We start from the raw sequence: 12,146 nt of genomic DNA, 5'->3' as shown, positions 1-12,146 counted from the left end.
AATCCAAAAAAAAAAAAAAAAAAAAAAAAAAAAAAAAACAAACAAACAAACCGATTCAACTCAAGAAAACGGGTTCAAAGATTTTCCCCAGAAAACAGGTTTGTTTTTTTGGCTTTAACTTTTGGAATTGCTTATAAATATGCATATACATTGTTGCTTGTTTGATTAGGTAGACATTTTTTGTAAAGTGTTTGAAATTAAATATCTTGAAAGCTGTTTCAGAACTTGGGTGGTTCTGTTTGTTTCTTTGAGATACAATATAGGTTTTGGGTTCATGGGTAATGTGGTTGTTTCATTTCAAGTCCTTGAAATTAAACAAGGCACACCTATTCCTGACAGGGTTTGTTTTTTCGGCTTTAACATTTGGAATTGCTTATAAATATGCATATACATTGTTGCTTGTTAGATTAGGTAGAAATTTTTTGGCCTATATAATTGCAAAGTGTGAATCTTGAAAGCTGTTTCAGAACTTGGGTGGTTCTGTTTGTTTCTTTGAGTTACAATATAGGTTTTGGGTTCATTGGTAATGTGGTTGTTTCATTTCAAGTCCTTGAAATTAGGGTTTTTAATTGAAGAATGTATGATTTCTTTATTTGGGTGGGAAGTATTTGAAGAGATTTTTTGAATTGGCCAAACTTACTAGCTATTTGATGAATGGGTGTGTGAGGAGTGGGGATTTGGATGGTGTTTTCGGGCTTTTCGATGAGTTGAAGGAGAAGCTTGGTGGGTTTGTGGAGAATGGGGTTCTGTATGGGGCTTTGGTCAAAGGGTATTTCATGAAAGGGATGGAGAAGGAGGCTATGCAGTTTTATGAGGAGGCTGTTGGGGAGGGTTCAAAGGTGAAGATGAGTGTTGTCGAGTTTAATTCGTCATTGGATGCTTTGAATAAAAATGGGAAGTTCGAGTTGGGGTTGAGGTTGTTCAATAAGATGATTGAGGAGAATAGGCCCCCGTGGTGTTTGACGGTGAATTTGGTGAGTTTTAATGTGATGGTGGATGGGTATTGCGTGCAAGGGAGGTTTAAGGATGCAATTGGGGTTTTTAGGAAGATGGGAGAGTATAGGTGTAGTCCGGATACTTTGTCGTTCAATAATTTGATCGAGCAGTTGTGTGATAATGGGATGTTGGGTGAAGCCGAGGAGGTATATGGGGAGATGAGTGAGAAGGGGGTGAACCTGGATGAGTTTATGTTTGTGTTATTGATGGATGCTTGTTTTAAGGCAGATAGGGTGGATGATGCAGCTGGGTATTGTAGAAAGATGGTTGAGTCAGGGCTGAGGCCGAACTTGGGGGTTTATAATAAGTTGGTTGATGGGTTGGTTAAAGTAGGGAAGGTGGATGATGCCAAGTCGTTTTTTGATCTGATGGTGAAGAAGCTCAAGATGGATGTTGCGAGTTATGAGTTTATAATGAAGGCGTTGAGTGAGGTTGGGAAGTTGGATGAGGTGCTTAATGTGGTTGATACGATGTTGGATGATGATGGGGTTGAATTAACTGAGGAGTTGCAGGAGTTTGTAAAAGGGGAGTTGAGGAAAGAAGGAAGGGAAGAGGATTTGGGGAAGCTTATAGACGAAAAGGAAAGGCAGAAGGCTGAAGCTAAGGCTAAGGAGGCTGAAGCAGCAGAAGCTGCCATGAGAAGTGCAAGAGCCACCGTTGCTTCTTTGCAAACTTTTGTATGTAGAGGCAAAAAAATGATATCATCGTTTGGTTTTTTAGTTTTCTCTGTGACATGCTATATTTTAACTTTCTGTTCAGGAAAAAAAAAAAAAAAAAAGGAATTTATCTGCCTACCTTCTTTGTTTGGCAAAGTAGCTATACAAGCATTATCCTTTGATTAAATGACTTAAATTTCATTGATTTTTTGTTATTTGGACAGGTTCTAAAATGAATAAAGGAAAATATGTACCTGACCTATTGTTGAAGACATTGTTAGCAACTGTGGGCTAGCTAGTCGATTGAAATTTTCTGCTGCTTCACACAGGTGGGCATTATTTGTTGAGAAAATTCATAAAGACTCACCAGTGACAACAGATATGGGCTTTCTGGTGATGAGACATGCTGGTGGCATTAGAGAAAGATTTATGATTTGGAAGGTTGAAAAGGAGGGTAGAGAGTGTGTGAAGGTATTATCTGATACTACACGTTTGTCCTTCATTAACTGCTCCAGGGGATGTATTCTGTTCAGGGAGAATTACTATGACCTAAAGAAGGAGTTTCTGGTTACTGATCCTCTGGAAGGATTTCAATGGAAGGTCCCATTTCATCCCAAAGCTGGTCCTTATCCAAAATTTGGAGTAACAGGACACAAACAGTTTCTGCTATTGGTCCAATTGTTCAAGCACACAAACGTAGTCGAGTCAACTACCAGATTCGTGCTATTCAACTCAGGATGCCATGAGTGGGAAGAGAGGGTAGTTTATATAAGAAATTCTTATTTGATGAAAGAAAAAGAATTTAAGTGGGATGACTGCAACAAGGATGGGGTTTTTTGGCAACGGAAATTTTACTCCTTTTGGAGTTCTCTTCAAATGGAGTATGATGTTGATAATGATGTGTTGACGCTTTTCAGAATACCTGAGGGAATGCATTTGTTAGAATCAAAGTCAAGGTTACTTTTATACAGATGGTTGGATTCTGAATTGCATCTTTGGCGTTTCCAGGGGCAGGACAGCCAATCTATTTTGAAGAAATTGTGTGCAATAACAGAAATTTCTAGAGGCAACCCCTTATTTTTTGATGAAGATGTAGGGATCATCTATGTGAGAGGTCAAGATATGGTATTGTTTTCTTATAGTTTAGAGAATCACGAAGAGGTGGGATTGTTGGAAACAAACAGGAATGCTGAAGTTAAAATGTATAAATTCTGAGAGGAAGTGAAGTGATGTTGAGGCTTCTGGAGGTTACACGGATTTTTTTTGATGTAGATGTATTTGCTGGTATGTTGACATTATTTTAGAATTTTTTTTTTTTTTTTTTTTTGAAAACAAATTTGACATTGGCTGCTCCAAATATCTCTCTCTTTACAGAAGTTTTTTTGATGTAGATGTATTTGCTGGTATGTTGACATTATTTTAGAATTTTTTTTTTTTTTTTTTTTTGAAAACAAATTTGACATTGGCTGCTCCAAATATCTCTCTCTTTACAGAAGGACAAAAAAGGGCATTCTCATCCCAAATGTATAGGGATTTTCAATAGTAAATAGGGATTTTTTTTTTTGGATATATTTCTGGAGGCTCCAAATCTCTCTCTTTACAGATAAGGATTGGCATACTTACTCATCGCATTCTCTTTTACATTTGTTAGTCTTTCATCTTTTTTTTTTTTTTAATTACATGTATACTGTGTGTATGTGATTTCTGTTTGTTCTTTTGAAGACTCTGTGGATTTCTTTTCTTTGCAATTTACACGTATATCCAATAGGATTAATTTGAACACACAAATTTCATCCTTCATTTTGCCTTTTGTTTGTACTAGTGACAAACCCTTCTGTGCCGTTAATTATTCTAACCCTTCTGTGCATGTGCCAATATCACCCTGAAGCAATCAACAACACATCACTGCTGAGTACCAATGTAGGCAATAACTCAACTGAAGTACTGAATGCCATGACACAGCAGTAACAGGTACAGACACTTCTGATTCTTCCAAGCAGAATGGAACAGTGACTGTACCTGATTCAGCTCGTGCTCATAATTTAACAGTGGATGTTTCGACTACTGGAGACGGCGTGAGTGTACAAAGCTTGAAAATTGAAGGGACCAATAGCTCTACGACAGTTTCTGAAAGCAATCAATCTGATGGTAATTCAAAAGAAGCAGACCAGATAGTCATAGTTCTGGAAGAAAAAAAAAAAAAAACCCATCAGTGTAATTAATCCCTTTTGCTTAAAGATAGTTGAATTTGTGTGTTACATGTGTGTTTGTATGAGAGAGAGAGAGATCAAACCCGACACCATGGTCCTGGAGCTTGAGGTGTTGAAGTGAGGATATCAATGTAACTCTCACTGAGAGAGCTCCAATTTATATTTCAAATCCACTCTAATATTTTGTTTAGTGTCCCTCTATTTAGAACTGGTTTAAAATTAATTTTAACTCATGTAAAACTACCTTTAACATAAAACGACCTACAGTACCTACTGCAAAATCATTCTTCTAATAGTTTTTCACATTCATAACACTAGTCACTTGATTTTGATGAATAAACTACCTGGACTGATTAACTACCTCTATTTTTTTCCCCGGACTACCAAATGGTTGATGATGTATTTGTTTACTTCTAATGTACATGTAATTCTATGTATTTGTGAGAGTTTTCCCTTCTTATGTAAAAGAGAGAGTGTGGGTATTTCATGACATAATATTCTTTATTAAGCATGTTATAATTCTTATTCTTGCCACAACAACAAGATGCAAACAAACAACAAAACTCTGGTTGATTGAATTTTGAAAGAGAGTTTCATCAATTATTGTATCACTCTCATCTATATCTATATAATAATAATAATAATAATAATAATAATAATAATAATAATAATAATAATAGGTAAAGCTGAGAAAAACTCAAATTAGAGTTTCAATTTTGCGCCATGTATCCTAAATGATTTATTTTTAAAGAGTTTTATTTCTTAATTTTAGAATCAAATGTGGGACTACATCATAAATATTTATCCAAGTGAGTTATTAAGTACAAAAACCAAAGAGTCTAAAATAAATGAACCGTAAAAATAAATAAATAAATAAATAAAAAGCTTCATAATAATTTTTAAAAAAACACAGACAATTTACATTTTATACCTAATAATATCCTTACAAATTTTTTTAAAGAGTTAACAAAATATAAAAATGACTATTAATAGTATTTAAATTATATATATATGAATTATATTATGCATCTTATTATATATCTTTAAGTGTATCCATGTGGTTGCAAGCTAGTTGACATAAACAGCACATCCTAGCATAGAAAAAGACAAGTACAAAAAATTAATCCAAAGCACTTAAAAACAAATGTAGAAAACAAGGGTCAAAATTTTGTGGTTGGATCATATAAAATGAGCTATGCTAGTGTCACATAAAGTGGCACAACTCGTGCCACAACTTGCCCACGTGGCAAGTTATGAGTGGTAGAGAAGTAACCTCATATAGACTCACCATCACCTCTCTACCACTCACAACTCACGCGTGGGCGAGTTGTGGCACAAGTTGTGCCACTTTATTCATATAAAATCCGTGAGCAGTGAGCACATTGTGGACGGATAAAAGATCATTCATAATAAAAGTCTAATTTCCTTAAAATAAAATAATAAGAGTCCAATGCGTACTGCAATTAATTTTCGCAAGTTGTTGCTTCACACAAACAAATATGCTGATGTTGACTTGCACTAGCACTTCTACAAAATAAAAGGCATTAAAACAAAATAGTACCTACTCTTTAAATTGCACTTCTGCACTATAAATTGCACTTGTTCTTCTTCTTCTTAAGTAGACAAAGCAACAACTTCAACCTGACCATAAATGTATGATAATTATCCACCACATTTCAAAGTACTTTTAATGGAGTCTCCTTGTATGGTTGGGGCTTAGGAACAGAGTCCCATAGGTGTATTTTGCTTTACAAGTAATCGCATTTATGGATAAAGATGATGAAGGGAGATTGTGCCATTGTTTGGGGGTAAAGGAATAGCAATATATATATAAACAATGATCTAATGTATTCCCTCTAGCCTTTTTTGTCCTTTCCTCCACTACAGTGGGACACAAATAAATTGACCTAATTCTTTTTTATACTCTCTAAGCATTCTCATTGGTTAATGTAATCCATTAAAACCATTCCTTCTTGGGACACATATGGAAGGTGCAAGTTGAATCCAAAACCCACTCATTTGAATGGCAAACAAATGATGAACTAGTCAATAGAAAATCAAAATCCTCATCACTATCATGTGCTACATTTGCATTAGAATTCTTCTTGTCCTTGTTTTGCAATAGAGGACAATCTTTCTTCTAATGCTCCTTTTTGCGACAATAGGCACACTTATCTTTCTCGAGTTTCTTATCATTAGACATGCCCTTAACAATCAAAGCCTCAATCATTATGTCCCTTTGAGCTTGCTTATCTTTCTTACGATACCCATTATTAGTCAAAGCATTGGACACATCATCAAACTTAATCTCATCTTTTCCATACAGCAATTTTGTAATTAGATGATCATAAGTATCAAGCAATGAATTCGACAACAAGAGAGCTTTATCCTCACTGCTAATATCAACTTCCAAGTTTTGCAAATTAGCAAGTATTTTATTGTAATCATTCAAGTGCTGAGTCTGATAATGGTTCCCTCCCCAACTCACTGAGTCGATGCTCCCACTCTGACTCGGCCCTCTCAATAGCCTCCATGCCTGCCTCACCACTGAGTTCATTTTCGAACAAATTAGGGCCTTTAGTTTTCTTTGTTTCAACGAAAGAAGTCGATATGAGTTTCCGGGTTGCTTTTCAAAACATGGGTTAGGATAAGAGACATCTGACCCATAACCTAAACCGGTCTCAAGCTGTATAATTAGATTACTATATAATTCCGTTAAAAAAATTGCTATTTTTTTTTTTTTTTTAAGTTAAAAAAATTTGCTATTAAGTATGTAATTAAATTTTCCATTAAAAAAGAAGAAGAAGAAGAAAGTATGTAATTAAAACAATGCTCGAGGCGATTTTGATGAATAAACTACCCGGACTGATTAACTTCCTCTATTTTTTACACAGAGAGTGAGAGAGAGAGAGAGAGAGAGCTGGATTTCAGTCCGTCCGTTTTCTTGGTATAATTTCCATTCCTGGTGCCCCTTCTTCGGCGACGATTCTAGGGTTTATCCCTACCACTCCAGGATCTCGCTTTGCTGGCTCTTCGATCTCGTCCTCGCTGGCCTGATTTCCGCTTTCTCGATCGTCAACCATTGGGTTAGTGCTCTCGTTTCATGTCATTTGTGGTTGTGTGCATTTTGGAGGATTTGGTTTGTGTCACCTAGTCACATAATAAGTATAAATAAATAATTGGAGTGTATAATCCTGATAGTAATGGTCCCTGTTTCTGATATATGTCATGAGAATTGAAACTTAAAAATTTCTGCTTCAAATTTTTTCTTTTATATGGTAAAAAAAGCGAACAATGATTTTGTCATTAGAGAACTTTTGCGATTGTAATATCACGTTTATCAGGATTACACCTCTGACAATAGCAAGAAATATATCTTTTTCAATAAAGTAAAGAAAACACCAAGTGTAGTCTTAACATTGACTCTCTACAAACCCTGATCTGTACTTTGGCCGATATCATTATCTATGTCGCCATATATTCTTGGAAATCCCTTGCTTCTATGTTTCAGACTTTACTATTTTATCTTTAAGTTTTTTGAAGTTTAACATTTTAGAAAACCTTGTGAGAAATCTGTCAGACTAAAATGATGCATATGTATCATTTTGCCTCTCAAGAGTTATCTTTTTCTCATTCATAGACAAAAAAATCTTAAGAAATTATGCTGTAATCGTGTAGTATTTAAAACCTTTCCCAAAACAGCTAATAAATTTAATTGCTTTTGATGTGAGAGACTCAAATGGATATATATTTCAATTTAGTATTATTCAATTTTGCAAGTCATTTGTATTTTTGGTCAATTGTATTTTATTTTTAGGTCCTAGTATTTAATTAGTTATTAGTATTTTTACTTCAACAAGCCATTTAGAATTATAGTTTAGTATTCCTACATATGCAAAGTAGGTACTCCTATCAAAGGGAGATTATTTTGATGAATAAAGTCTCTATTTAAATTGTCCCATAGCTTGGTGGTGACTCTAGTGGTTTTTTATGCTTGGTGCTGGCTTCAAGTAGGCCTAGGGGTTGACTCCTCGGTTCCTATCCTTTATTTTCCCGCTTTTTAACTTTTCTGTTGCATCGTTCTGGTTGTGTTCTACCAATATGGGTTTTCAAAGGCTCTGTTCAAATATCTGCAAGTGTCAGCCTCTCAAGTGATGACATGACAGTAATGGCCCTGTATGACCTGGCTGGTTCTCATGACGGGTTGTCACTCAGCGATGAGAATGGAACTTGAGAGGCGATTCAGGCAACCCTGATTGCAGTTCTTCCTATATACTTTGCTTACATTGGAATATTGAACCCTAATTCTACTTGGTGTAAGAAACCCTAATTGTGTCATTACAAAATAACCTTGCTTCTAGAAATTACAAGACTAATACCTAATTAAATACTATGACCTAAAATTAAAATACCATTGACCAAACACACGGTTAGCAAAATTTAATAAAGCGAAATTAAAATAAATATCTATTTGAGTCTCTTGCATAGCTGGATGGAGAGGAATTCTTGATCTAAAATATAATTCAGTCCCCAAATTCCATTTCTTCCATTTTTGGTAGAAAATAACAACTGTGTTTAAGCAATTCTTTTTGGAATCAAAGGGAACTCCTGGTTCCATGTTTGAATTCAAGGGTTCCTACTCCTTTGATTCCTCACTAGGACGTAGTTCATTTATTTCCAGTTAACTACATGACAAATGCACCTCTATTATCCTCACCACTCCAAGGATACCTACAACTGCTATCACCACACCAGCAGTTAAATTTCCTACTCCAGTAGAACTTACACCACCATCATCTATAGCCCTCATGGCTGCCAGTCAGACTACCATCACAATTATATACACGAACACCACTACCAAATGCTGCCTTCTGCTTTCAATATGATTAGTGCGGCAGTGCCAGTGTTTTTTTTTTTTTTTTTTTTCTCTCTCTCTAAAGCCTTTAAAATAAACCCCCCAGCAGAACTGTTTCCATTGCACCCACCACAACCACTCTCACTGGCCATTATACTGCCACAACCACCTGTTCCACCATCACATCTTTAGAACTTCACAGATGAGTGCGTTGGAAGATTAAATTGCTTAATTCTGTGAGACTTTTAATTCATTCACTCAGTACAGATCATAGTCTTCACTTGAATTTTATGTAACTCAAAAGAAATTTTACCATATGAAATTTCAATGCATCTTCTAGAGGAGCTCCACTTATAATTTGATTTCAATTGGCTAACCTTTAACGATATTACTTATCAAAAAAAAAAATCCCTTTATTGATATTATGAAGTTCTGCCAATCATCATATCCAAATAGTTTCTTTTATTGCCATTGTTCTATTTTGATCATTAGTATTGTCTCTCAGAGCTAAATTGAGCAAATTCCCACCTAAAAAACAATTGGTCAATGGATACCATCGCGTCATTGAGCACTGCATGGTAATGTGTTTTTTCAGGAACACCTATCTTTACTTTTCTTTTTAAACTTCTGCAGGAAATTTGAAGACATCTTTGATGTAGATCATTTCATTGACTACCTGAAGCATGATGTGTGAATCGTCCGTGATATCCCTGATTGGTTTACTGACAAATCAGAGCTTTTCACAAGTATATGGTTTGATTGCTTTCTATGATTCTGGTTTAGAGCCATTAACAAATACAATAACCCAAATAAAACATATATTCTTCCTCTGCAGGATTTATAAATTGTTTTCTTTGATCTTTTATGCCTGACAAAATATGGTTATCAGTCAAAAATGTTTTTGCACTAAATTTATAATTTATATCTTTGGATGAAATTGTTCATTTGGATTTTTGTACTAATTGAAAGATAAATTTGAAACTGTTGTTGCTTTTGCTAGTGACCGTAGAGGGAATTGAAAACTTTTTCACATAGGACTTCAAGATAGTTTATTTAAGGTTTTACTGAATACAAAATGCCTGGATTGACCTTATGAATCATAAGGTCAACATTTATGAATGAACTAAATGTTATCTTGATGTTTAATTTATGCCAATTGCTTATTTTGATTGCAAAATTGTGTTATGTTATATAGACAGACAGTAAAAAACATTCCTAAGTATGCACCAGCACAATTTTACATTGATAATGTACTACCCCGAATCAAGGAGAAGAAGATAATGGCACTTAAACCTTTTGTCAATTGGCTTGGGTAAGTCATGAGTGTTTTTTGTCTATGTTTTACTACAGTCGCAGTTCTGGATTTATCCAAAAAAATGTAATGATTGTCACATGCAATGATCTGGGTTCAGGTATGACAATGTTCCTCAAGAAATCAACAGGCTAAGGTGCAGGGTGAATTATCATGCTCTGAAATTTCTTCCTGAGATTGAGCAGATGGCTGATTCACTGGCATCAAGGATGAGAAACCGTACAGGCAGTTCAAATCCTTTCATGTATGTGAAATTGGTTGTGAAGGTTTCTGAACAATATTCTGGGTCTTGCTAGTACCCAACTGTACTAACAATTTACCTTAAATAATAGGGCTCTTCATCTTCAGTTTGAAAAGGGATGGTAGGCCTATCATTCTGTGATTTCATGGGAACAAGGGAGGAGAAAGCCAAAATGGCAGAATATAGAAAGAAGGAATGGCCTAGACGTTATAAGGTGACCTGGAATGATGACACTTTGATTGGCTTCTGGGAGAGAAGTTAATAGAAACAATTTACCAAATGTTTCTCATCTTGTGGTGATTTGATATGCAGAATGGTTCCCATCTCTGGCAATTGGCCCTGCGGAAGCGGAAGGAAGGACGATGTCCTCTTGAGCCTGCAGAAGTGGCTGTGCTTCTCCGGGCAATGGACTATCCTAAGGAAACTCAAATTTATGTAGCTTCGGGGTAGGTCTACGGTGGACATAACAGAATGGCGGCCCTCAGGAACATGTTCCCAAACCTGGTAAAGTAGCAGTTGTTTGGAGTAATTCCCTCACCCCACTCTTCATTCCCTCTCTTCCCCCTCTCATGGATGGCATTTAGGGAGAAAAAAAAAAAAAAAAAAACTTTGAAAGTATCACATATGCAATAAGTCTTGGATCATGAAGAATTTAAAAGTTGAGAACTTCTAAGAAATTATATGTCATGGTAGCTAAACAACTTTTTGTTTCTGTTGGCTTGGTAAGAAATTGATTGGGTTGAGTGAGGGAAGATTTTTAAATTGTCCATTTTTTTTTTCCTTTTCTTAATTCATTGTTCATTTTGAGTGTTTAGGACAAGTTACAGAAGAGGAGTTGGCGACTAAGGAGGAGTTGGCTGGTTTCGGGAAGCATGTTACAAGCTTAGCAGCCCTAGACTTCTTGGTCTGCTTGAAGTCTGATGTATTTGTGATGACCCATGGTGGCAACTCTGCTAAACTGATAATTGGGGCACGCAGGTACATGGGTCACAGTAAAAAATCTATAAAACCAGACAAGGGGCTTATGTCTAAATCTTTTGGAGACCTCGGACTGGATTGCCGGAAGAGACCTTTCCTAACTATGACCTCTGGGAGAACCCCCTGACTCCTTGCATGTGTAAAGCCCTGACCACAAGGATTTATATACACGAATGTTTCTCACTGAGATTTATTTGGAGTATCTCCAATAACCTAAACATTCTCAATCGAAAATTGAAGACTTGTCCCACCCCTAAAGAAAAATCTGCACAGAGTGGCTAATACAGTTTTGAGGTGGGAGACTTACGATATGCATTGGAGGTACAGTGGCCTGCAGTAGAGAAGTTTTAAAAGAATCTTTTGGGGGTTCTCATTGTAAGATCGATGGTTATATCCTCTTTTAAGAGATGTGGCAGTTTTGACTTCAGAACGTTGTATCATTTTTTTTACCAGTTTTTGGTACAAAAGCACTGGATAATTTCTAATGTATCATTTGAAATCGTGTAAATTTTAAGTTTAGTGCAACAGATGTCTTTTACTAATGTAACACTTGCAAGTGAAAATGCACAGACAATCCAAAGCAGCTTGCTAATTCAGCTCTTGAGCTTTCTTGCATTTTTCCTCCAGATTCGTCATCTCCAGATTGTACTAGTCCAAGTTTTACAAAAAGCAACTTGTTCAGAAATAAGGACTTGAATCTTAGAGGAGGTTTGACGGGATTATTTGTTGGTGATTGTGGTGCTTTGATTTCTTTACAAGTTCACATCCGTTGTTAGTTCTTGTAGCTTTGTTGGTGAGTATAGTATAGAGGGTAGACCGGCAAAATCATACATAGTGGAATGCGCCTGTACAGGCTAGGAAGGGTTAAAGCCATAACAGTGTTGCTACTCTACAGCTC

At 35.8% G+C, this 12,146-nt stretch overlaps 1 protein-coding gene and 1 pseudogene across 1 annotated transcript; both read left to right on the top strand.

Moving 5' to 3' along the window:
* The first annotated feature begins 516 nt into the window (after positions 1 to 516).
* LOC112020008 (pentatricopeptide repeat-containing protein At3g49240, mitochondrial-like) lies at positions 517 to 1,838 on the top strand. The gene has a single exon (XM_065778543.1). The coding sequence runs from the start codon at positions 651 to 653 to the stop codon at positions 1,836 to 1,838; it is 1,188 nt and encodes a 395-aa protein (XP_065634615.1). The 5' UTR covers positions 517 to 650.
* Positions 1,839 to 9,263: 7,425 nt separating this feature from the next.
* LOC112009255 (protein PECTIC ARABINOGALACTAN SYNTHESIS-RELATED-like) lies at positions 9,264 to 11,849 on the top strand (annotated as a pseudogene).
* The last annotated feature ends 297 nt before the right edge of the window (positions 11,850 to 12,146 follow it).

Source organism: Quercus suber, unplaced genomic scaffold (genome assembly GCF_002906115.3).
Source record: "Quercus suber isolate HL8 unplaced genomic scaffold, Cork oak 2.0 scaffold_186, whole genome shotgun sequence".
Lineage (NCBI taxonomy): Eukaryota > Viridiplantae > Streptophyta > Magnoliopsida > Fagales > Fagaceae > Quercus > Quercus suber.
Note: the sequence above shows the minus strand (reverse complement) of the source record. Positions and strands in the feature narration are given on the sequence as shown.

Bases quoted from the DNA above. Each gene is read 5' to 3' on its own strand.
- LOC112020008 (XM_065778543.1), top strand. From the start codon at position 651: ATGAATGGGTGTGTGAGGAGTGGGGATTTGGATGGTGTTTTCGGGCTT.